A 26,507-nucleotide genomic window follows, 5' to 3' on the forward strand; every position below is an offset into this window, starting at 1 on the left:
GGTCTAATCGACGCAATGCAATTGTAGCTCTGTGTGTCTGAAACGCGTACAATTCTCGGTGGTTTAAATTATAGCCACTAGATTACATGTAATCTAGTGGCTATAGTTTAAATGCATCACTCGCCTCCTCTGGCGATGGCGTCGTGCAACATTCCCAAAAAATGGCTTACGAAAAAATTATGTTTAGGTAGATAATTAATGGTGTGGAATAGAAAATATTAGCAAAATCAAAATAACTAATTTATTACGTCAAAAAAAACATTAATTTGAAATTTTATGAATAACATAAAAACATTCCTTGCACATATGCGGTTTTTTGAGAAATTCTTGTTAGTTTTCGTACGACATTTTTATAACACAACCACTCGTATCAGTTGCACACACGAAATAAGCACTGACTACAAAATTTGCATGTACCTTCAATATCAGAATGCAACTTGCAAAATCTTGCAAGAACTTGGAAGCTATCGATGCATCACAGTAACGTAATCGTGATGCACGCCTCGCCGTGTGTGACAAATTGTCACACGTCTTTTTCGATTAATTTGATTGATTATTTTGCTTTTTTCATCAAAATATGTCAAAGCTAGACTAGAGAGAATTTATTTTATAAAAAAAATTACATGGCGCAGAATGAAGTTTGAGTAGGTACTCCCGGCAGTTAAAGTGTTAACAAAAAGATAAAATTGTTGTAACGAAAAAGGGTCAATAATTTTTTGAGGTGACGCCAACTTTAAAGAGGGGATGGATAACCGCTACTTAATTTTGAAACCTTTATCATTATCATTACTTTATAAAATTTATCTTAAAGTTAGCTCAGAAACCGGCTTTCTATATAATTTCAAACCATTTTTACGCTAGTCGAGTGATGTTCCTTGCTGACGCCTTTGCTCGATTTTTTTCTCTCGTTTCTATCATTAGAAGACTAAAAACAGTAACACTAAAATATTTTGACATCATTTTTGTGTGTTGTCACTACCGGTTAAGCCGAATCGGAATCGTCGTCGGTTAAAATCGCGTTGTAGCTGCCGTGGTGGGATTTTGAGTCCTTGGATATTTTCTCTTTTAGCACTTCCTGAAAAACAAAACTTGAATCTCCAGTGGTACGACTGTAGTACCAATTTTTATTGGTACTTGTTGTTTTTTACAACCTGTTGAGGACGTGCGCCGAGGCTCCTGAAACTCTTGCTGCGCATGTTTTCTCTTTGTTGGGGATATCCAGGCTGAAACAAAGATTTTCGATAAGGCCTCTTCTTAATTTTTATTGGTACTTGTTGTTTTTTACAACCTGTTGAGGACGTGCGCCGAGGCTCCTGAAACTCTTGCTGCGCATGTTTTCTCTTTGTTGGGGATATCCAGGCTGAAACAAAGATTTTCGATAAGGCCTCTTCTTGATATTCTGGGTTTTTCAAATAAAAGGGTTCTCACTTAACGATTACCAGATAAATATACTCACTTTGCTTCTTGCAAATGTAGACTCATTTAGAGGTAGCAAATTCAACTTTTGCGACCACGGGTTCAAAAACAAGATTGAGGTTATGTACGCAATTTTTGATGTGATTATTTCTCAAAAAATGAATAAATGTGTGCTACTAACATTACTTGAGTATACGCATGGTAGTTGTAGATGGTAGAAGATAAATAATAATAATAATAATAATAATAGTTTATTTTCCAACAGGATTAACCCAAATACAGCGATAACATGATTAATACAGCGACAAGTGTAAACGGTTTTCTTTGTGTTGAAGATTTAGATTAAGTTTGATTAGAAATCAAAATAAAATCATGTTGCGTCAAAAAATTAAACGTTTATTTTTTCAGTTTATTGTCTTATGATTTCTACTAGTGAAAAAATAGTATATTATATTATTAGGTTCTAAAGTGTATCTTTCAGACACTTTAGAACCGAATAATATATACTATTTTTTTTCCAACCGCAATCACGAAACTATTTCGTTTTTGCTTTTGAACAATTAAAATTAACCAAAAACTCGTTGGAAAATAAAGTAGCCTATTTCGATGTAGTCATGGAAAATTTTCAAACATTATCCGCCATATTGCAAATTTGCGAATTAAGTTGCAAGTTAAAGTGAAAATGGATTGTAATAAAGTACCAGAGGATATATTAGAGTGTGCCAAAGAAGTTTCGTTAAATCTTCTTCCCCAGAAACCTCCAGAAGTTTATAAAAGTGCATATCAACGTTTCGTGGAATGGTGTAAAGAAAAAGCAGTTCAAATATATTCTGAGGATGTCCCTATGGTGTATTTCGCAAACTTAGCAAAGAAAGTGAAACCGTCTACGTTATGGTCACAGTATTCAATGTTGCGATCAACATTGCAGATTTTTGGTCCCCACACCCTTCGTGTCGCAAAGTGTCAGTAATTTTCCGTGCCGTCCGACTCGTTAAATTTCAAATTAAAACGGCTGCAAGAGCGATCCACTTACAGTAGTTGTGTTGTACAAGCTCAGACAAGAACCCGTAAAATGGTATTAGTAACAAACATTGAAGGTTAGAGGGCTTTTGTCGCATTTTGGGGCGCCCTCTGGCCGCGAATATTAACTCACTGGTACGCATAAGGATACGAGGTTGCCGGTCTTTTTAAATACATAAGGCCCAATTCTGAATCAAACCCGTTAAAATTTAAAGGTTGTTAAAAAATAAACAGCCAATCAGATTTACGGATTTAACTCGTTACTATGGAAATTTGCAATTTAACACCCTTTAAATTTAACAACTATGATTCAGAATTGCCCCTATAGTCACTGACGCTGGCAATTTTGAGAAGACTTTTCCAATAAATCAATTATAATGCTTTCAAATAACATCACAGTTAAATTGTAAATTTATGTGCTTATTTAAAGTGCAAAAATAAAAGGCCAACGATGTTAACACTAGCGAAGGCATTTATTAACTGACTTATTAGATATGTAAAACATGTAAAAACTAAATTAGCAAAAGAAAAGGTCTCGACATCTGGACGTCGATTTGCCGTGAAACGCCGACAAACACAAAAGGGTCCAGACTTTCAACTCCACAAGTGTCGCACCGGCACTGGGCCAGAGCGTATCTAAAAAATCTGACATATTGCAACAAAATTCGTACGACAATAAACAACATTTTTAACAACTGAACCGCAAGATGCAACTCCATTCCTTTTCACTTGGATAATGAAGGTGAAAGGGTCACAAGCCGACTGTCCGACTTTTCGCAGGATAAAAATTAGTTTTCCAAATTTTGTGAGAATTGAACACAAATAAATGTTGATCAAGGCACACATGAAGTTCTGAAATAATAGTGGAGTGTGTGTTCTTAACATAATCGGATTGACACATGACAGTTCTCGATAATTAATAAACATTAAAATACATACGAATGAATCGTGTCGTTTCTAGCTAGATCACAGTAAGCCAGAACGCCTAATGGGACTCGATCTTGAAATGTGTAGCAATTAGTAACTTTTATGAAATAGAAATATATCTGTGTCCTTGTTACGCTCCGTCTTTTTGACAGCAGGTATTTTTTGCTTCCAGTATCGCGATTCGCGATCCTGTTACTGTCATTTGCCTGTCAGTTGCCTTGCTGGTACTTAACACGTTCTCCACGACTGTTTGCCGGTTGCCGGTGACACTTTCTCGTTGTATAGGGGTGGAGTTATTTTTGGACTGGAATAGTGTTCTTTTCGGTCCGTTGACTCGATAATTCTAGTACAGTCTGTCGTAACCTCAAATCGTAAACATATCAAACTTTCTTTGACAGTTCCTACATTTGATAGCGAAAATTACTAGTCTCGCGCCAGCTTTGTCTAGCACATAGGTTAGGTTCCTCTCTGTCGACCGTCGACCACAGGCAATTTGCCGTACTTTCTAAAGCCGGCCACTCACGGTCCAACGGCGCAGTACGATTTTGCTGGATACGACGAAATCGCAATAATTTGGATGCAATTTGACCGTGTGTATGCACGACCAACAATGCTAAAACGGATTGGACGGCAATTTAAACTTTTTAACTGCAGCAGTACGATTACATCAGACGTATGTCGAAATTGTATCGTCTGTGACTGTTGACGACAAAATTGTACGATTGCGCAAAACGGGGATTATTTTGACTAGTTCACTGCGTTATTGCAAAAATGTCTAATTACAAATTTGATGCTTTCGTTGCTCTTTCCAAGCCCGTAGGGTGTCTGATTGGTTTAAAACTACAAGAAAACGTTTTAAAAGTGCAGTTTCTGAAGAATTTTAATAATTTTCTTATATCTACGAACGCTAGAATGTGAAAAACTAAAATCAAAAATGTCTAAGCAACCACTCCTTACACCATCTTCGATTATTATATCTTTTTTTTCGTTTTTGAATTTCCACTACACAAACTGCAGCTGCAAAACTTAAATAATACTGCGACAATTTTGTTGTACGATTCAGTTGTACTGCGCCGTTGGACCGTGAGTGGCGGACTTAAAAGTAATAATAGATTAACTAGTGACTTTAAGATGCCCCGATATGTAGCCCCTCTACGGTCATAGCTGAACTACCGATATTAGACGGCAAGGAACTACGGAACTTATCCAGACGGTAATAGTTATAAGAATAGACATGCCGTTTGTGTCAGATGATACTCCAACGCTCTGATTTTGATTTTTCAATTGAACACCCGTTATTTGCATTATTCAATAGTAATACTTTTAGAGTACTTTTTTATTGTAAAAAATTTCTCTAAAAGTATATTTATTTCTTAAAATATCAATTGAATGTTACATAATGATTATTTTATTTTAATTGGCACAAATTAAGTTTTGTAATCGAATGTGAATAAATGCTGTCATAAAATGCTTATTTTTTTTTTAAACAAAATAGTTCCTTCTTCTGCACCTTTAGAGCGGATGTTTAGCAGATGAAGCCAATTTCTTACACCAAGAAAAAATTATTTACGCGACAACACATTTATTTTGAAATATTATTAATTTTAAAAGATTCATTAAAAAATAAATAAAAACTTGTTATCAGTCGTTTTGTTGGCCAAAGTTTCAAAAACTATGTGTTTTTTTTAATCTATACTGATTTCCATAAAAATACGAACACCTCGAAGGAGTTTAGCCATTTTGTTCATATTATCGGATCCGATATGGGGACAGTCAGGAACAAATTATTAAAATTTCAAAAAAAACCATTAACGTTATCTTACCCTTTTTACCTTTTAAAAACAACGTTTCGGCTAGCAGAATTTTGCTTTGCTAGTTGATTTGCGTTAGTTGTGTAGAAAATTTTAGGGCTACAAAGTGAAAAATGCGACGTCATCAATTGAGTGAGTTTGTTGTCGGTATAAGAGAAGCCGGTTTTTCAATAATGCAAATTTCGGACCGTATAGGCCGTAGTGTTTCAACAGTGTTGCAGTGTTGGAGGAGGTGGTCTGAGCAAGGAGTGCATGAGCGAATTCGTGGATCTGGTCGTTCCCAATGAACGTCAGCACGCGAAGATCGTCATCTAGGAATGGCTGCCCTCCGAGACAGACGTTCATTAATTGCAATTGATTGGATGGGTGCATTGGAGCATAGGATCTCTATGTTATCATTTTATCGCCGAATAAGGTCGTTTGAGTTGCGTTCATATCGACCATTTCTTTGCCTCCCATTGACACCGAGACATCGTGCTCGTAGGTTGCAATGGTGCAACGAGCGACCAAATTGGGACCACGAATGGAATCGGGTAGTGTTCTCAGACGATGCCCGTTTTTGTCTTTGGGCTCACGCAGAAGTGTGAGGTGATTACGTGGAGAACGCCGAAATTTGAATTTCGCTGTTGAAACACCATACAGCTTTCATACAAGGCGTGATGGTTTGGGGGGCAATAACGCAAGGTAGCAGGTCCCTTCTAGTTTTCATTCAGGGAAATTTGAATGCAAGAGGATGCATCGATACAATACTGGAGACGATTGCAGTTCCTTACTTCAGAGGGTTAGATCGACCTCTATTTCAGCAAGACAATGCACGCCCACTACGGCAAGAGTCACAACGGAGTACCTTCAACAACATAATGTTGAAAGGCTCCCCTGGCCTGCTCGTTCACCAGATTTGACACCAATCAAACATGTGTGGGATATCATGGGCACACGTCTAGGTAACTTGCAGCATCCCTCGAATAATTTAAATGACCTTCGTATGCGTCCTCAGGAAGCTTGGGACGATATCCCACAGGACGCCATAAACCATCTCCTTTCAAGCATGCCTCGCCGAGGAAATGAGTGCATTAGAAATCAAAATGGACCCACACATTATTGAATAAATTTTTTATTTCACAAGTTTTAGGCCTGTTATTTTAATAATTTATTTGGTTAGATTTACTGCACATTTGGTGAAACTTTCAGTTTTATCAGTCAACTAATCAAGGTGTTCCGATTTATGGAAATCATTATATATTTTTGGCGCACGAACGCCGACGAACATGTTTTAATGATGATTTGCAGTTGTTAATACCATAGAAACTTTGATTAGCATAGCCAAGAATAGACTGATAAATTTGTAAATGCTTATTTTTATTAATTTACTTGTAAGAACATACTTCAATTGTTACTGTTATTATAGTTACAATAAGTAAATGGTTATGCTGATAAAGTAAGTAGGTATACTAATAGCATTAGCATATACTTGAATTTTATTAGTATATTTAGCAGTATCTACTTACAAAATTTGTGCTGTGAGTATAATCCATTCTGCAGTCTTGTGCTGCCTCATCAGATTTGAATAATTCCAAAGAGTTGTACTTTCTCTCAACATAAGATATCGCTCTCTTGGCTTTATTGAGAAACCAGGGCGGAATTTTTTTAGTGAAAACAGACGTGAGCTTTACTTTAATTCCATTCTGAAGGCACTTTGTTCTTGCATCGACAATTTCTTGAATTTTGGGCCCCATGTGCTTCAGCTTAAAAAGTTTTTCAATATCATCTTCTATGCTTTTGGCAGTGATCCTTTTTCCGTCTTGATGTTCCTTATTCTCCTTAAGAAACTTTATCAATTTATCGTGGTTTTCTAAAGCTGTCAATAGTTTGTGAACGACTTCGAAATTATCTTTGCCTCCAAGATGCCTCTCTCTGAAAAGACAATTAATTAATAGTTTTAGAAAAAAAATTGAGCGGAAGTAATTTAGAGCGAATTTTCGGCGACATAGAGAAAATAAGACAAAAGACAGACGATAGGAAACGGAAGAACGTAAATACCTTTTAAGTGATAAGTTGAGGTACTCCCTATAAGTATCATATGCAGTTGTGATGAGATTGTTTTCCAAAAAATGCGCAAACTTCGCAGTACACTCGCTGATGTACTGCTCCTCCTCGATGAGTTCGTGCTTTTCCTGCACCAAGCTCTTGATGAGTTCGGTTAGCTCTTCGAGCTCTTTTTTTTTGCTCGTAATATTCGTCTGCACACTTTTGTCCACGATCTGCTTTATCACAATGTCAGTTTCGTAGTAGATATTCATGTGCTGCGAACCAGAACATTTGCAGTGTTTACAAATAAAATCAAAAAAACCAATTTTGCTGCAAAACCTGAGACTCCAGTGTCCCACTTTTTCGTAGTTAATTTTTCCTATCCAACACGGATCCAGACATTTCGTTTTATACCGAAACTTTGTTATGTTTCCGACCTGGAAAATGTGTTAGTTGTACACAGAGTCAGAAGATGTAGCCAACAGAGATTTTTCTTACCCTGACTTGATCTATACAACTCAGGTTTGTACAAACCAAAACCGGATGGTCGAGACTAATTACTTCCAAGTCGACGGTTGGTGTATTTAGTTTTTCCCTTAGTTCAGTGATGCTTAAGTCTGTGTTCTCTGAATCTTCCTCTTTTTTTTCGAGTTCCATGATCTTTTGTTGCAAGAGCTGAAAAATGTCGGACAATGGTTTCGATAATCCAAGAACCAAATGCCTCGTTTTGTTAATGCTGACGGTGTGCCTTACGTCATGCGGCTCCAGTGCTATAACGTAAGCCATGAATCTAAAAAATTAACCCAAAGACGATTTTTTTATTATTACAGAGATAATTCGGTTATAAAAATGCGGGTAATGCGTTATTCAAAACAGCGGCCAGGATAGATTTGGTAGATGAATTATATAATAAATTAAACTTGGCTTTCGGGAGAGCTAATGGGGATCATCTGGAAAAGTTATCAGATTTATGAATCAGATTTGTATAAATATAAAAATCTGATAAATCATGGGAAACTTGGAATACTTGTGAAGTACACGTCAAAGATTGCTTCGACAGAATTTCCCTCGCCTCTGAAGCATATCCCAACAAATTCCGGTTCTTTGAAAAATTATAAGAATTTTTTGCGACTTAGCTCAATATTATCCAGTACTTTCGAAAAATTATAAAATTTTTATTTTTTGATGATAACCCTTATCTTTATATTGTTACGATTGACGGGCGAATAATTAATGGGGCGTAGGTAACAACTCGACAATTTATTTCTATAACTGGTATTTGCACGAATAACTGCGATTACGTACAAAACAACTTCGCAACTTAAATGCACTCCACTCTTGACTGAATAATAATAAATTTGTTCCCGACGGTGGCCTCTATTTAAACCTATGCGTGCCTCTCGATGGATCCAGAACGCCGTATCGAGAGTCTTCTGGGCCCGCAATCGAGACTTCCGCTTGCATCCGCGCTGTCCATGAGTCAGACTACATACGAGAAGCAACGCGTAGATGCTAGAAGACGCATAGGCGTCGTACGGGGGCGGCGTATGGACTTATTTCGTAATTTCGTAACAATATATAAAAGGCAATGTCCCGACTCACCTATCAACGCCCAGCCCAAATCGGTAATGCTAGAAAGTTGAAATTTGGAGAGAATGTTCATTTTATACTGGATGCATCATTTAAGAAGGGATTTCTCGAAATTCATCCCCTAAGGGGGTTAAAAGAGGTGAAAAAATTTGTATAGGACCAAAATGTCTATTATAAATTTACATCGTTACGTGAAACCTGGTATATTTTAATTCTCTTCAATACAAATAAGGAAATACTTATATAAGCATTTTCGGAGGTTCGACCCCAAAGGGGTTGAAAAGTGGTGTTTAAGTTCGGCGCCTAAGTTTGTATGGGAACAATATTTCTACTATAAATTGAAATTTTTACGTGAAACTTGGTATTAGTGTTCTTCAACACAAATAATGAAACCCGTTGTGATAACCCAAACTTCCCGCCTCTAAATTGACCTTGAAAAAGTTTGAAAGGCCCACGAAAAATTCAAAATTCAAAGTTTGGTCTTGGCTTTGAACTTGTGCAAGTAAAAATATTATATGAGGATAAAACTTTAGAGAGGGAGCATTTAATTGCTCATTTAATTAAGTTTTACTATATTGAAGAAAGAAACTTTAATTCTTGAATTGAAGAAAAATGATGAGCGATTTTTTAAGCAAAATGCCTTATGATTGGTAGCACAGGAGGAGTTAGTATCTTGGAGAGCAGAGACTCCTTCTACTTCTGTACCTTCGACATCTAAACATTCAATACTTTCTCTAGTGGGCCGACCTAGAGTATCATTTGAAGTTTAGACATAAAAAATGGCAAGCAAGAACCGCTGACAAGGCAGGTACAGAAGTACGAAAAAAAAAAGAAGATGTGGTGTGGTGGGACACCAGGTAAGAACGAAGTTCCTTCGGCTAATGTAGAATCGACACAATTTGCAAAAAAAAATCGTGCTCAATTTTATGTAGGTTTTCTTGATTTTTCTCTTAAATTTTGCTGATTAGTTTTTATTTAAGTACAGGAAAGTATTTAGGAAATTCAGTATTTTAGGAAATAATAAATTACGTAAAATAAGTAGAATTATCAATATATATATATATATATATATATATATATATATATATATATTTAAATGTTTGGAATTGAAGGGAGAATTTGTTTTAATTATTATTTAAAAAAGGATGAGAGAACGAAATGAAAGAGGGAGAAAGAGAAAGGTATTATTATCCACTACTCGCTTGTGTATACGACTGTCGCGCCTGCGCACGTCTCATTTAACGGTTTTATTCCACGGACTTTTTCTTACGGTTTTACTATCCCATTTGTTTCAGTTCGGTCGCGCAGCAAAATCCCTATCTCCAAGCCTGCCGTAAGGAACTTCGTTCCAAAAATTCAAGAGGAATTTCGTAGCAAGCTTGGGTTGATTGTGGACCAACCGCGGGCAGGAGGAAGCGGAACATCTAATGGGAACACTGTAAGGCGATTTTTTGATACTCCCAAAATTTCAGCAGAGATCACCGGAGTATAGGAAAATTTAATCTACAGTTTTTCTGTGATTTTTAAACAATTGCTTGTGGAGAAGAAATACAATTAGAAGCATACAATGCATACGCCATTGAAACGACGAAAATATTTTTCGACGAATGATTAAAAAAAATAATGACTGCGTAAATTTATTTTATTGATTTATTCAGGAACTACAAAACCGAATTTTTTGAAATCTAATGCAAAAAAAAACATAATAGGCATGCAGTCGTCACGTTTCCGACAGCGAGGGAAGTACTGTCTAAACTCTTTGGACCAATTTTTTTCGTCATGTCGTCGGCTGAGAATTATTTTGAACCAAGTCCCTAAAAACTTTGTCATGGAAATTACCCATCAAAATTTTAATCGTGTGCTATAGATTTTGTAATGCAAAATAATACTTACCATTACTACTAAATATTTTAATTATTGTCGTATTTATTGCCATACTACTTGGCATATCCATAACAACAATAATTTCAGAATAATGCAAAAAGTGAAAATGGACTTGGTTCAAAAGTGTGCAAAAAATATGACTAGAATTTTGTTTATTGAACCATGTCCGTTGTAATAACAAGAATGAATACATACATATCAAAACAAATTTTTAATTTAAGATAATACAAAATATTTAATATTTAGGTAAATAACTGGAAACATTATTAACTTCATTTAATGGAAAATTTGTGAAAAATCTACTAAATATGTACCTATTATAAGAAATTTAATATAAATATTTCTCGTAGTATGTACGACCAGTTTGTGCCATATATTTAAGCATAGCTTTAATGTCATTTGCCTTCTTTTTTCCGTCACTGGATGGAAATTAATAATTAAAAAGCACGAAATTTCTACAAAATGGTGTAATTTTTCGGAATGAAATACTTCATCATGTTTTAAGCAAATTTCTCGTTGAAAAATAAGGATTTTACAATTAAGCTCCACCCCTCGGCTTATGACGAATAAAAAAATCATCAGAAGTGAGATAGGGGGGGTGGACGGTACTTATATTTTGCCTTTTTTTTAATATACATAGCCATCTTTTCACAACAAGAAACTTAGAACATAGTTAAAATGGCAATATGGATTTTGCAACAAATATTTTTACTATTAAAATTACTCTTATTTAATAACACAAATACAACCAGCGGGTCTACCGGACCTGGGTTGCTCAGGTACACAGATAAAATGCATTGCCCCGGATAAGCGTAAAACGCAGTGAATAGTGAATTGTGGTTTATGGTTTTTAAAATACCATCTTACCATGGCTTAGATTTATTATTTATTTATTACCCCTCAGGATTATATTTAAAGATGTATAAGTACTAAAGGCTACAATGTAGAAAATGATGGTATTTAAAATATGAAAATTTTCGTGACAGAACACTATTAGTGGACCTCTTACCTCTATTTTTGTTTATGTGACCAAAATCACCAACATGAAGTATCAAAAATTACTACTAGTATAACTCAACTAATAACTACTAAAAAAAAGTGAAATAAAAAATGTATCTGTATTTACGCCATTAATTTTGTATCTAGATACAGATATTTTGTACTTGAATCCGATTGTATCTAGATACAGATACTAGATACCCAAAAATGTATCTAGATACTTTTTTTAGATACAAGTATCTAGATACTGCCCAACACTGATGGCTAGTAGATAATGCTGGATTTTGATATGAAATAGGACATGGTACCATATAATTCTACAAAATCGAACGAAATAGGACTTGGTTCAAATAAATACTTCAACTAATTGCTTTTACTGTAATTGTAGAAAGTTATGCCCTTTCAAAAGACTATATTTTCATAACAGGAGACTGTATGATACAAAACCTATTATTTAAGAAAAAATGGACTTGGTTCAAAATAATTCTCAGCCGACGATGTGTTCTCGAGTTCGAATCATACATGTGTAGCGTTTAATTTATCCGTTTTCTTCGTTACGTTGGGTGTGAACAGTTAGCGCCGGCAAAGAAAGTAATCTTTAGTTCTACCACATGTTCTCGTTTGCAGGTGGCACGTTTGGTTTGCGTCAGGTTTTGGTCGTTGGGGAGGATTTTTTCGATAAATTACCGTTCGTTTTTATGATAATTATTCTAATGTTTCCTTAATTTGCCGGTTTAACTCTTTTGCTTGCGACATGAATATTTTATGTGCGTTTTTGGAAGTTCCCGAAATGAAACCTTTTTAATTTAATTTTCTTGCAGTTGATAGTTTTATGTTGAATTTTTGCCGTTTAAATATGATTTCGTTCTCTGATTATTTTGCCATAGTATTTGGAAACCTCGCATTTTATTTTAATTTGATCATCTCACTGTATTTTAGCGCATTTATGGTACTAATTTCCCAATGTTTATCTGCATTTAAAGACTATGACTGTTCATTTTTGCATGTATTTAACTGTCCCGTAACCGTTAATTTTTCTCGTGAACAAGTGTTGCGCTCGGCGAATTTAGCTAATCAAAGAATGTAAAAAAAAATCATTTATCTCTCTTTTTACATGTTTATATTCATAAGTTGTCGTAGATTTAAGTCCATGATTTTATTTTTTTTATTCGTTAATTTTAGTTGTTCTCATTATCAGTGGAGATTTCTCTGAATCCACTGAATTAATGGTTTTATTATTATTTTAGTTGTTTTAATGATTTTAATTAGCCGATAGATGCCCAATCCCAGTTTATTAAATAATTAAGTAAATACTCGATTTCATAGTCAGCAGTTTTCTAAGTTTGTTTATCACGCTCGTAATATTAATATTGTTTAGAAGGTATCGCACTTAATTAGGGGTTTACCGAATTAATTTTAAGTTTTGCATGCTGACTTTTTGTAGGATTAAATTTAATTAAAATCGTGGGTTATGCTCATAGATTTTAAGAGTTTTATTAGTGGAATACAATTGCGTAGCGCTTTAGAAGATAGTTTTGCATGTTGTTTTTTTTTTGTGTTATGTGTAAATTTATTTTCATATTTTATTTTTCCGTTCATAATTTACACATTTACTCGATTATTCTTTTGATATGCTTATAATTCTTTCTTTTAATATATGTATCAAAATGTTAGAAATGTTTAATTATTATACCTCTTCCCCTACATATGCAGTTTAGCTCTTCCATTTCCAAGGAAATGGGCCTACACCCAAGTACAGTTAGTGTCCAAAAGCTCGGCCGCGGTCAAACTATTTGGGCACCACAGTTTGCATTTAAGCGACAGACTAGTAACTAATCTCTCAGATAATTTCTCAGTTCTTAGTTGATAAACGTTCGCCCTTTCGATGACAGTAATGGACCATTCCCCAATTTAATAAGTTAAATTTTCCGTATAATGGCGGAGTTCTTGACGTACCTACGTCGTACTTGTAACGCAGTCACCCTTTATTTAAATAAAATATTGAATTTGAATAAAACCTTCCTTACAGTATTTTATTTAAATAAAGGGTGACTGCGTTACAAGTACGACGTAGGTACGTCAAGAACTCTACGTAAGTGCCCTATATCGTGCGTCATGATCTTCTGTCATGCGCAACCCTGCGCCCTTTGCGTATTCTCGACCCTTATCGAGATACCAAGGTTAAGTGGTATCAGAATTATTCTTACATAAGTATGTTATTTCACTGAGATATCTGTTACTTTGACAAAATCCATGTTCAAATTAACTTTATAATCGACTAATGCGTGCAACCAATCCAAAGGCATGAACATTTCAAATAATAATAATAATAATAATAATAATTTATTTACGGAATATAACTCCACTTTACAAATAAAGGGAAAAAAAAACAGTGATTTCTTGACTCCACGATACAGTACAATATTAATACAAATTAAACAAATAAAAAGTTGAAAATGAAACTAAATAAGATATGAATGTTTTACACTGATTAAACGCAACCTTACCTTCATTTATTCAGTGTCAAACTCGACATTTTAAAAGTCCCAATGTTGACAATTTATTAGAAATTTAATTATTGATTTTGTTTAATGCATTAATCGTCTGGATATAATTAAAACTATTCATATAGTCGTTTAAATTTGCAAGTTTAACGCTCAAACATGTCTCCTAGGAAAATATCCCTCGCGCTCGTGATAATTTTCTTGGAAATATGTTTTCGGGATAACCTTTTATTTAATCTAATAGCACTTATCATATAAGGAAAAATTATTAGTGAGATCTTAGTAGTGTGGCGACATGTGTGTACCCCCACTTGCCGAAAGATCGTACTTTCGCGCTATTTGGGGAAACCAACCAGTGGACGGAAATAGCTTCTTCCCGGACAAAAGTCCCGCCGGACGCTGAATTACACCTGTCTGCATTGGCGTCACCACTTTCGCGGATAAGCGCCGCGTTCCTTTAAATTTGCAAAGTGATTAATCACACCGAAGGGCTAACTTTTTATTTAATCGAATAGTACCTACTTACTTATCATCAGTACGCGGAAAAATATCTTACGGGTGCAATTCCCCAGTTGAAGTAAGTTGTATTTTACGGCGAGTAGCGGGGACGCTTCGATCTGGTCCACAAGGTTGTAGCCAGTGCGTCTCTAGGAGTGTTTACAGCTAGTAAAAAAACTACTGCTATATTACTATATTACTTCAAATAATAATACTCGGTGCCCTTATTAATTTTTCAACCACAGGACCACAGATTTGTGATCTTGAAATGTTCTATTATGTTAATATAATCCAAAAGAAAAATATATTTGTAATTAAAGTACTGACGCGGCAGCACTGGCTCGAGCGTCTGAGTTATTATTCCGCCCGTTGCTTATCATATAAAGATAAATTATTATTAAGATACATACCGCTGAATTTCCTGGTAAGAAGTTGTCCAGCTGGTCCGACAGCTTTCCATCGTCGTTTTCGCCAAATTTACTTTGTTCTCTAACGTCAGGAACAGTCTAAAAGATTCGTTGTCGAGACAAAAAGTGTTCGCCTTCGATATGCAAATATTCTTTGTGATTTTTGTCGTCAAGTCTAACAAAATGGGCAGCGTGGAACCTGGGGTGTAATCACTGCTTTTGGTGTTCGTGAACAGAAAAACCACGTTCTTGCAGGCGCTCTTGTGAAACTGCGACAAGATCCGTTCCAGGCAATATTGAAAAAATATCGTGCTCCTGTCGTTCGAAGGTTTCATTAATAAACAGATGGCGTTTATATGTTTCAGCTGGTCCAGATAGGCTAAAATTTCTTCGCAGTGTTGTTCGTCCTTTTCCACTCCCTCGGTGTCCCCAAACCCCGGAGTGTCGATCAGGCGGATGAGTCTGTCGTCCGCTGGGAATAGGTACATTTTAACTGACTGGGTGGCCGACGAACCTACTTGTTGTTTTTCATTGTCATCTTTGCCCACTTCTATGGTTTTCACATCTTTATTCGCGTCGTAGATTGTAAAGTGTGTTGGTATAAGGACAACTGTTTCCTTTTTTATGGCCTCGTCGAAGGTTTCGCTGTTCAGGTGGTTGGCGAAGGCGTTGATGAATGTGGATTTGCCTACGCCGGTTTCGCCAAGAAGAAGGATGTTGATGGTCTTGGAGTTATCTTCGATGTAGTGATTGGCGCTGCTGTCACTAAATCCCTGCGAAAAATTAAGTGTCTTTGATGCAGTTAATGTTTTGAAAAACTGAAGAAGCACGGAATAAAAATGGAAATTGGTGTTTTATTTTGAAAGAATATGACATAATTCTGCGTGTGGGATGATTTCCGAAACTACTGGCTTCAGATTTGTGAAATTTTAGATATGATTTTGAAAAAAAAAAACAGTGTAGAAAGATTTTACAATCGTAGAAAGTTCAAACCATATCCCATGAAATCTTCTTAACGTTTTAAAATTATCGCTAGTATGGTAAATTGTTATTCAAAATTTATCTGATTATCCTTCGTTAAGATAGTGGCAGAGTGACACCATCTTTTGAAGCAACACAATAATTTGATAAACTTATCAGCTCATTGTTAAAAATATCGGCAGATAAAGCATTTAAACCGATTAACATGGACTTTATAAAACAACTTGTGTAATTCAATTTGAAATCTACATTTCTTTTGCTAAAATAAAATGACATGCCTGTATGTATATACTCGTATTTCTTAAAATAATCCCACCGATTTTTGTGAAGAGATTAATTAATAAATTTGGATTATACGATCACAGCTAAAAACAATAAGAAAATGTCTGACCAAAATTCCAAGGACGTCGGTTTAATAATTTCTCTTAAATTTAAGCATTGTCGTTTAGACAACAGACGCTAAAAATTAACAAGGAAAAGTTAAATCAACGTTAGTTATCTAAATCTTTCGTAACTAAGTTCTTCACTCTTAAAAATTTCCAATTTAAATTTCCTAAACGGAGAATTATTGACACAACGATATGAGATTGACACCTACAGTTATAGCGTTTTATTCTTTCATCTTTCAGGACTATAGGACACAAATTATTGATCAAACCACCCTCGTCAGAGCCATCCCAATTAAATAAGCTCTTAACGAAAAAAAAAACCGCATTGAGATCGGTTCAGGCGTTTGAGAGCCTACAGACATATACACACATGCACACATACAGAGACAAAGGAGTCAAAGTTATAACACACCTCCTTTTGTGTGGGGCGTTAAAAATTAAAAAAGACAACTTACCAAATCACTACCTTCATTTGCAGTATCTTTCTTTTCTCCTTCTACGGTATTAAATGTCGCACCAGGTACATTTTTTGTTGTACTTTTCTTTCGGGTGGTCGATGACATTTTGAAGGGTTATTGAAGGTTCCTAAAACATTTGAGGTATGTGCGTAGTTGTTATCTTAAGATAAAATTACCCAAGGAGAATTCGTCAGTTATCTAGTTATTTTGTTTTTCTTGTGTATCTACTGATTAGCGGCTGCCATCATTTTTCGTAAGAGATTATTTTTGCAGAATTTGTTGTTGGCAAAAGAATGTTAAACATAGGTATTTTTACTACGAGTAGTACAGCTTCCGAGTGAGTTGTAGACACCCCTATAGTTGTCAATTCTATTGGTTTATTACACTGCTCTGAATGCTCTGACTTGACAAATGAAATTTGTGTTTCACACTTCAGCCAAAAACCCTTTACTTCAGAGATTAAAATAAATTTAACAACGGTAGCGAAAGGGTAAATTTGCAATTTTTACTTGCTGTTTATAACTGTGCGCGACCAGGAGTACACGACGATTACAAATTAGAGATGTGACCAACATCAGTGAGTGCGATATTTAAACCTACGGTACCACGTATACAGGAGCACAATACTCCGCAGAAATTAGGAATATCTTCACCTTGTTGATTACTCTCCAAATTCATCTAGAATACCTTCATTCGTTTTTTTCTGTCGAACAAACATGAGATCACTTGAGATACAGATATTTCTCTTAAACCTGCTTATATTCAGACTATTATTAGCATTGTTTGGCGTTGCTAAAATACATCAATATATCATCGAATAAGATACTGGTTTCAGTATCTTATCGAATGAGATACTGATTGCTAAGAGTATTTCATTGTTTTACGAATTTACTAATAAACCACTATTTATTATGAAAATGTACAACGCATTTATGAAATTCAGAACCAGTCAATGGTCCTTGAAGTTCAACATCACATGAAGACACACTGACAGAAGAATCTATTAGTATTTTTCGGGCAATTTTTATCTTCTGCTCTAAAGAATCTTCCACGTAGCCTGTTGCCACTTTATCAGAAGACTATCCACCAAACCTTTTAAGCGTAGTCATGTCAGCTCCCTGGTCCACAAACAACGTCTGTTGACCTGTCCCTCAACCATTGCTTAAACAGTTGATATTCACGGTCGTATAGCTCTTTCGAAGTATCAGGAAGCAAATTCTGCACCACACTTAATGCCTTTTTACGGATTTCTTCTGGAATTTCCATTATTTTTCCTTTGATAAAACTTGATGACATTTTTTTTTTAATTCAACAATTGTTTATATACAGTTCTGTCATAGTAACTGCCGCCAACTACATATTTTGATTTCGAATATATTTACATTTTATGAAGGAAATTAAAGAATATAAGCAGGTATAAGAGAAAATTTAATATTATAATGCCAGTATAGGCTCGTGAGTCAGTATAACACTCGCACAATCGTGCTCGTGTCATACATACTCACTCACCTATACTGGCTTATTTTTGTCACTTGTATAATACATAACTATTACCTTACCGCTAAAAATACCTATGTTGAAGTACATATTTTATCGAAAGATAAAACAATTTCGTTTTATCTAAAGTGCCTAGTATGTGTCTGTTGTTTCTCAGGTTAAACTGTGTGACCTTGCTAACTCAAAATGATTAATTTCGCTGCCGTCGAGGATACGCCCAACACAATCAACATCCTGCTGATGGGCGAAACTGGCGTCGGAAAATCAACTTTCGTCAACTCCTTCGCCAACTACATTCGCACCGACAACTTCGAGAAGGCTAAAAGATTACCAACTACTCACGTGCTCATTCCCACCCTCTGCACCGTCTACGGCACAAACTGTATGGAAGGCCAAAACCTGACCGTCGGCTCCGACGACAACGAAACGCAAGACGTAGGTTCCTCTGCCACGCAGTGCGTCAAAAACTATATGTTTCCTTTGGAAGGCGAAAACTTGCTTCTGCGCTTCATCGATACACCAGGACTCGGAGACACGGCGGGTCCTGACAAAGACGACAAACACTGCGAAGCAATTTTGTCGTACTTATCGCAGCTGGACAAGATTAACGCGATTTGTCTGGTGATGAAACCTTTGAACGATAGGAATACGGTGCATTTTAGCTACTGCGTGAGGAGGATTTTGTCGCAGTTGCACAAGAGCGCGTGCGACAACTTGATTTTTGTGTTCACTAATACCAAAGGCAGCGACTATACGCCCGGCAGCACTTTTGCTCTGCTGAAGGAGATGAAGGCAGAACTGGCGTCTAAACCGCCGTTTGTTAACATCCCGTTGGAAAAAAACAACGTCTTCTGCTTAGACAACGAGTGCTTTAAGTACCTGCTGGCTTTGAATTTTCAGATCGAGCTCTTTCCACGCACTCTGGAAAGCTGCGTGACGAGCTGGAAAATTTCCTGCGAGGAAATTATAAGGTAATTATATAATAGTATAAATGTAACAACTAGTTTTTGATTTAAATTAAATAACTATCTAACAGAGGTTTAACGTTTCAGGTTTATCAGATATGTTCAGAATTTGCCTGCCCACAATGTGAAACAGACTATAAGCATAAACGAAACTAAAGAACTTATTCTGAAATTGTCGAAACCGCTGTCCGATATTTGTCAGTTGATGCATGAAAACATCATTATTTTAAAGACGAAAGAACAGGAAACGGCTAGAGCGAACCAAACAATTGAAGAGCTTAAACAAAATTTGTATAAACCTGGAGTCGATATAGAAATTGTAAAACTCGAGCATTCTGCTATGGTTTGCACAGGGTCCAAGTGTGTTGACAAAATAGAGGTAACCACTAATCTCTTCTGGAAAATTTGTACACTAAAACTGAAATGATTTTTAGGTGGGTCAGAGCACGAAGAGTGCCTACAAGACGAGATGCCACGAAAAGTGTTTCCTGAGTGCCGTCACGTACGACGTCGTAGGCCATTGGCTTCTTGCGACTTGCAGCAAGATGTATACATTCCGATCTGCGCCTTCCTGCAAGCACTGCGGCTGCTCCTACAAGTTACACATGATAATTTTCTACGACACAAAACTAGTTGAGAAGCCAGTATTCAGCGAAGATGTTATGTCCGGTATTGATAGCGAAACGAAGCAGCTCCAAAAAATTCAAGAGTGCATCGACACATTACAACGGGAAAAATGCGAACTTCAGCAAGAACTGGATTACATAAGCGAGTGTACTGCGAAGTTTGCGTATTTTCTTCAAAACAACGCTATAACGTCGTCGTACGACAGTTTCCAAGAATACCTTTACTTGTCGCTTGAAAGGTAGACAACTGTTTCACGTAAAAGAAAACACTTTCTTATTTATTTATTTTAGAGAGAAAAGTCTTGGGGACAAGGCTAACCAAGCTGTGATGAACCGTTTGACGGAAATTCTGACCAGACACGAGAATTTGGTGAAGGTACTGAAGGAGAAACTTTCGCATGATGTCGATAGTACAGAAGTGACAGCAGAAAGTCTCTACAAAGATGCGCAAGAACTCTTTAACTTGAAGCATGCGGGGCCCAAAATTAAGGAAATCTTTGATGCCAGAGCTGCTTGCGTGAAGAATGCAGTCAAACCTCCTTTCAAAACTGTTGTGGCCGAGAAAATCCCGAAGTGGTTTTTCAAACGTGGCACAGTGGCACAAAAGTGAAAATACATGTCCAAAATTGTTAAAAATAAACATCTGTTTTTAGTCCCCGACAGAAAACAAGGGGTGTTAATAATTTTGTTTGCTTTTTCTCCCTGTGTGTATGTTTATCTATGGCATTGTAGATCCCAAACGAATGAACTAATTTCAATGCGGTGTTTTTTAATTGAAAGCTCATTTACTCTGGATGGTTCTTAGCTATATTTGACGATAACCACTTCAATCATTTCAAAATTATCAGTGTTTTTGTCTGTTGCACCGTAGCTCCCAAAAGGACTAACCGCTTTCAATGCGGTTTCCTGAAAGGCAAAAAAGAAAGAGCAGTAACTGCACATGTAGACTTCAAATAGGCTTTTTATAGATGACGTTTCTATAATACCAAGTCATTCTGTCGGTAATTCTTCGTTTGATCGAATGTTTTATTTATAGGCCGGCGGAGTATAAGTAGTACTTATGCGCCACTCAAACACGCTGTCATAGAAATGACCATGAAATGACACTTAAACCCTGGTAAAAACGTCATATAAGTGTCAGTTATATGACGTTTGAAAATAAATATCTATTATTGCTGCAAATTTTGCCAACTTCAAAATAATTTTGCCCTTTTGAGGTGACATAAGAAAGCTCCGCGTTGCCTCACCTTGTATAAATAAAGAGTGTGTTTGTAAAGTTTGAAGATAAGACCCTCAAAATTTGAAATCTGCCTTTTCACCCCGTTTCGAATTATTTGGCAATTAAGTGAGATTATTTTATCAGTTAACGTATTACAAACATGTTTCCATGATTCAGCCTAAATGACGAATGCGATTTGTGAATAACGGCTACCCAAAATATGTATATAATTCATTTATTCCTTAATTAACATTAAAATTCAAAAAATATCACAGATCCACAAGGTTTGTGGTTTTAAAAACGTCAACACAAAGTGTCACTGCAACGGATTATGTTCAAAATAAAAGTTGGTTGGAAATAAATAAATAGAGCTTTTGGCGAAGTGGCCTAAAAACCCACGAATAGAACGTTTAATAACTTTGACCACTGAGTGGCTCATTTATACAATTTAATACATGTTAGCACAGACAGTATAAAAATAATCAAATACAATAAACACACTGACGGGCAAAAAAACCCGGCCACCCTGAAATATTAATTTATTTTAATTTCTTAAAGTGGTTTTGCGAAATATTTCAGTGCGGTGTATAAAAGGTAAAATTGCAAAATCTAATTCATAAACTAGTTTGGTATTTTTTCAGTAAATATTGACTTCAGCCCAGTTTTATTATTATTATTATTATTATTATTAATAAAAGATAAAGGGCAGAGGGCAAGCTTTGTTATGCCCACAGAACTGTACAATTACAACAATATGTTAACAATTCTATAAACTGTCAAATCTAGATTTAAAAACATTAACATTAGGACTTCCTCCGGCAACTTGTTCCAAGTGTCAAACACTCTGTTACGAAATGCTGTCTTACAGTTGTGCGAAAGTTCTTTTTTTCAGTTTGAAGCAATGACCTCTAGTTCTGGAATATGGGCATAAGGTAAATAAATCCTGCATCGATGGATTCTCGAGCCTCAACGATTTGAAGGTGAAAATTACATCCCCTCGAATTCTTCTGTCCTTCAATGTGGGTAGCGACATTATGATAAGACGCTCAGAATAAGACGGTCGGAAAGGGTTGTTACCATAGGGAAGACGAGTCATTCTTTGTTGTACTGACTCCAAACTAAGTATTTTGATCTCCAATAAGCACAGGCCACCAAACGTTAAAATTTTTATACAACTTTAACGTGGTGCTTACACTTGGTTTTATAAAAGATCTTTGTAAGAAATACCCAAGGAATTTGCTCTTTTAATGACACTCACGATGTGATCACTCCATGTCAATTCTGAGTTTACTATTACACCCAGATCCAATTAGAAATTAGTACTGATTAATTTGAACCCCTTCTGTTCGTTTGACCAGAGATAATAGAGTTACGACAGCCTTTGAATTCTCCATAACAAATGCATGGGAGTGAAGCGAACACGAAATATGACAAAAAGGACCGTTGGGAGCGCAAGATTTGTGTTGGTAAACCTAATATTACTAAACGTGACATAATATGATGCGATGGTTAAAAATTATATTTAACAAACAATATATTGTTACTAAGCACAGGAACAGTTCTATAAAAATAACACTGATAAGTAAACCGATGATTTTCTACACCTATAACTAATTATTAACTCATTGGAACTGGTAAATGCTCTATGAATGGGACAAAATGATTAATTTCCTGTGTTTTATAGGTTGTTTCTGCAGTACCCTATTATGGAATTTCAATGTATAAAATATACTCAATCAAATGAATTAATGAAAGCATGAGAAAATTAATGACTTCGTATACGTGTTTAATTTATATAACTTGACAACGCAGAGTTGAAACTCCATCCGTGCGTCCCTGGGTCGATGCACTCCTTTTTTGTTCAAAGAAGTTAAAGGAATCCTGCGAACCATTGGTGTTTTGGTTTTGAAAGCATTTGAAATAATCTTGAGGTCTCTAGATCCAATTGAATTGACGTAATAGTTTGATAAACTTAACGGCTTATTTTCATCCGTGCATCAAGTCACGTATGCTTCGCTGAATTCTCGTTCTTATCTTTGTTATCTGTTACAAACTGCCCACGTCGTTTGATCGGTAATTTACCCATTTCTGGATAAATACTCAAATCTATAAAGCAAATGCAGGTAACAAATATTTCGTAACAAGGAATCAAGTTTACCCTTTCTGAGAGTAAATTTCAACAGTCAAACGGAAAGCAAAATAAGACAACTCACCGACTTATCCACGGGATCTACCCTCCTAGTCTCTTCCTTCCTAGTCTCTTCCTTTTTTTCTTCGAAGGGTTTCGACGTCGCGCCGTCGGTCGTCTCAGAAATTTCGCTTTTAGCATCAGAGTTTGTTTTCATCTGTTTCAGCAACTCTATTTGATTACGTAATTGCTCGATCATCTCGTCTTTAGTTTTAATCAAAAGATCCTTAAATTGTATAACTTCATCTTTCTGTTTTAGAAGTAGCTGGTAATCCACTCCGGCCAGTTTCGTTGAGGGGTTTTTACACGACGTGCAAGTAAATGTCGAAGAGTTAACAGGCTTACCATCGTTCAGACTTTTGGCACACGTTGGGTGGAATTCACAGGACCACTGGACACATGTAATGGGGGTGAAAACTTTCTTGTTGCACTTTTTGCAGAGTGCATTACTCGTCTTTGAGGTGGTCGGAGCCATTTTGGAGGGTCAGGGAAGGCAGTACCTTGTAGGAGCTTTCATCGTTGTTATCTTAAGATATACTTGTTTACGGAGAAAAAAATCTTGAAAGGAGACTATCAACTGTCAGCTGCGATTCCTCGAATGGATTAGATTTCATTTATCTTCTTTTGCAATACGATCTAAAAACAGTTCCGTAAATCCCCGGAGTTCAAATAAGGAAATATTTTATCAAAAGGTAAACACCTTCGATTCGCTTTTCCCCTCTAAGAGCGCATTATTTGTCCGTTGTAGTCAGTTCAAACGCGTCTTTCTAACCCAAAATGTTCGACATCTCCGAAATCGAGGATTCGCCCAAAACGATCAACATCCTGTTGACGGGCGAAACCGGCGTCGGAAAATCAACGTTCATCAACTCCTTCGCCAACTACATCCGCACCAGCAACTTCGAGGAGGCCTAAAAATGAAAGCCCTCATGCTCATCCCCACCCGGATCACCGTCTACGACGCCAGCTCCATGGAGGACCGCAGCCTGACCACAGGTTTCGACAAGAACGAAAAGCAGGATGTGGGTTCCTCAGCGACGCAGGGCGTCAAAACCTACTTGTTTCCTCTAGAGGGCGAAAACTTGCTCCTGCGGTTCATCGACACGCCAGGAATCGGGGACACAGCGGGTCCTGACAAGGACGACCAAAACTGCGAAGGAATTTTGTCGTACTTGTCGCAGCTGAACAAGATTAACGCGATTTGTTTACTGATGAAGCCCACGAATGATCGAAACACGGTGCTTTTTAGCTACTGCGTGAGGCGCCTTTTGTCGCAGTTGCACAAGAGTGCGTGTGATAATGTCGTTTTTCTGTTTACTAATACCAAGGGTACCGACTACAGGCCTGGGGCCACGTTTACTCTATTGAAGAGCCTGGTGGAGGAAATCGAGACTAGACCGCCGTTTGTGAAAATTCCGATTAACAAGAATAACGTTTTCTGCCTGGACAACGAAAGCTTTAAGCACTTGCTGGCTTTGGATTATGGCGTGGAGGTCAATGCACGCACGCTAGAAAGCTGCAAGACGAGCTGGCAGATTTCCTGCGAGGAGATTTTAAGGTAATTAACTAACTAGTACCAGTGTAAATAACAACCATCTAATTCGTTGAAGCTTGACGTTTCAGGTTCATCAATTACGTCCAGAATTTGCCTCCCCACAACGTGAAACAAACAATAAGCGTCAACGAAACTAGAGAATTTATTCTGAAACTGTCGAAGCCGCTGTCCGACATCTGTCACTTGTTGCAGGAAAACATCATCACTTTAAAAACGAAAGAAAAAGAATCGGCTAGAGCGAATCAGACGATCGATGAGCTTGAACGAAATTTGTATAAACCGGGTGTCGATTTGGAGATTATAACCCTCGAGTATCCTGCTACCGTGTGCACAAACGTCAGCTGTGTTGACACAATAAGGGTGATTATCCATCAATTCGAACGAATTTTTACAATGAAACGATTTTTAGGTAGGTCAAAGTACCAAGCTCGTCTACAAAACGAGATGCCACGAGAAGTGCTTTCTAGGTGTCGTCACGTACGACGTCATAGGCCACTGGAGTCTTATAACTTGCAGCGAGATGTCCAAATTCAAAATTCCGCCTTCTTGCAAGCATTGCGGATGCTCATACAAGGACCACATGACGATTTTCTACGACACCAGGGTGGTAGAGAAGCAAATGATCGACGAAGAAGTCGAGTCCGATCTTTACAATGAAGAAAGGCAGCGCCAAAAAATTCGGGCGCTTGTCGAGGCAGTAAAAGTGGAAAAACGCGAACTCGAGAAAGAACTGGACTACATAAGCCAGTGTGCGGCGAAATTTGCCTACTTTCTTCAAAATAACGCTATAACGTCGTCGTACGACAACTTCAAGGAATACGTTTACTTGTCGCTGCAAAGGTAGAGAAGAGTTTTGTAAAAAAACACTTATTTAAATTGGTTTCAGGCAGAAAAGTCTTGGGGACAAAGCTAATCTGGACATCGTGGCGAGTTTGACTGAGATTTTGACCAAACACGATAATTTGCTGGCGATATTGAAGGAGAAATGTTCGCTTGTCGATGGTAGAGAAGTGACGGAAGAAAGCATCTACAGAGATGCGGAAAGTCTGTTCAACTTGAAGCACGCGGGACCCAAAGTTAAGGAGATTTTTGATGCTAGAGCTGCCTGTGCGAAGAAAGGAGTCAAAGCTCATTTCAAAACTATCGTGTCGGAGAAAATCCCGAAGTGGTTTTTCGGACGTGCTTCCGAATAAATTGAAATATTTACATATTATGTAGCAATTAGTAGAATTGTTTGAGGGTACAAAAATTAACATGTGAACTTAACTTGTTGTAGTTTCAAGTGTAGCTGGATTAGTTTCATTAAAACTAGCTTCGACATGGCTTTGTTCTTTGTCTATATAAACCACGTGGTAGGAAATTTTCTTATTCGAGGTTCACTCTTTTGTTTCTCAAGTTCTAACCAAAGTTTCAGAATGTTTTTAGTCAAATAAGTATATCATAATAACACACTTTTTAACTTCTCACTCGTGAATTGAAAAAATCAAACAAACGGAAACGAAACTATTTTGAAAACAGTACCTACGTATAATAAGTACTAACAAC

The 26,507-nt window shown here is 36.6% G+C and overlaps 4 protein-coding genes across 6 annotated transcripts; 2 read left to right on the forward strand and 2 right to left on the reverse strand.

The window, feature by feature from the left end:
• Nucleotides 1-759: 759 nt before the first annotated feature.
• LOC135137021 (uncharacterized) lies at nt 760-18,838 on the reverse strand. 2 transcript variants are annotated; one of them, XM_064066559.1, is made up of 10 exons: nt 18,752-18,838; nt 16,910-17,039; nt 15,088-15,857; nt 7,701-7,992; nt 7,215-7,639; nt 6,683-7,088; nt 1,289-1,360; nt 1,152-1,223; nt 980-1,075; nt 760-925 (listed from the first exon to the last, which is right to left on the reverse strand). In XM_064066559.1, the coding sequence occupies exons 2-9, from the start codon at nt 17,015-17,017 to the stop codon at nt 983-985; spliced, it is 2,238 nt and encodes a 745-aa protein (XP_063922629.1). In that variant the 5' UTR covers nt 17,018-17,039; nt 18,752-18,838; the 3' UTR covers nt 760-925; nt 980-982. The 2 variants fall into 2 exon arrangements, with proteins under 2 accessions (XP_063922629.1, XP_063922627.1); XM_064066557.1 differs by lacking the exon at nt 18,752-18,838 and adding an exon at nt 17,089-17,615.
• On the forward strand, nt 17,135-20,683 carry LOC135137023 (uncharacterized). Of its 2 annotated transcripts, XM_064066562.1 has the most exons (5): nt 17,135-17,165; nt 18,567-19,380; nt 19,462-19,753; nt 19,809-20,239; nt 20,292-20,683. In XM_064066562.1, exons 2-5 carry the CDS (start codon nt 18,596-18,598, stop codon nt 20,608-20,610), a joined length of 1,827 nt encoding a protein of 608 aa, XP_063922632.1. In that variant the 5' UTR covers nt 17,135-17,165; nt 18,567-18,595; the 3' UTR covers nt 20,611-20,683. The 2 variants fall into 2 exon arrangements, with proteins under 2 accessions (XP_063922632.1, XP_063922631.1); XM_064066561.1 differs by lacking the exon at nt 17,135-17,165 and having other exon boundaries at nt 18,526-19,380.
• Nucleotides 20,684-21,542: 859 nt separating this feature from the next.
• On the reverse strand, nt 21,543-23,984 carry LOC135137032 (uncharacterized). Its single transcript, XM_064066574.1, has 2 exons — nt 23,433-23,984; nt 21,543-23,325 (listed from the first exon to the last, which is right to left on the reverse strand). Exons 1-2 carry the CDS (start codon nt 23,880-23,882, stop codon nt 23,320-23,322), a joined length of 456 nt encoding a protein of 151 aa, XP_063922644.1. The 5' UTR covers nt 23,883-23,984; the 3' UTR covers nt 21,543-23,319.
• Nucleotides 23,985-24,005: 21 nt separating this feature from the next.
• LOC135137028 (uncharacterized) lies at nt 24,006-26,285 on the forward strand. Its single transcript, XM_064066568.1, has 5 exons — nt 24,006-24,099; nt 24,156-24,965; nt 25,031-25,322; nt 25,372-25,802; nt 25,849-26,285. The coding sequence occupies exons 2-5, from the start codon at nt 24,325-24,327 to the stop codon at nt 26,153-26,155; spliced, it is 1,671 nt and encodes a 556-aa protein (XP_063922638.1). The 5' UTR covers nt 24,006-24,099; nt 24,156-24,324; the 3' UTR covers nt 26,156-26,285.
• Nucleotides 26,286-26,507: the final 222 nt, after the last annotated feature.

This window comes from Zophobas morio, unplaced genomic scaffold (genome assembly GCF_036711695.1).
Source record: "Zophobas morio isolate AGI-343-1 ecotype UQ-CSIRO unplaced genomic scaffold, CSIRO_AGI_Zmor_V1 ptg000028l, whole genome shotgun sequence".
Lineage (NCBI taxonomy): Eukaryota > Metazoa > Arthropoda > Insecta > Coleoptera > Tenebrionidae > Zophobas > Zophobas morio.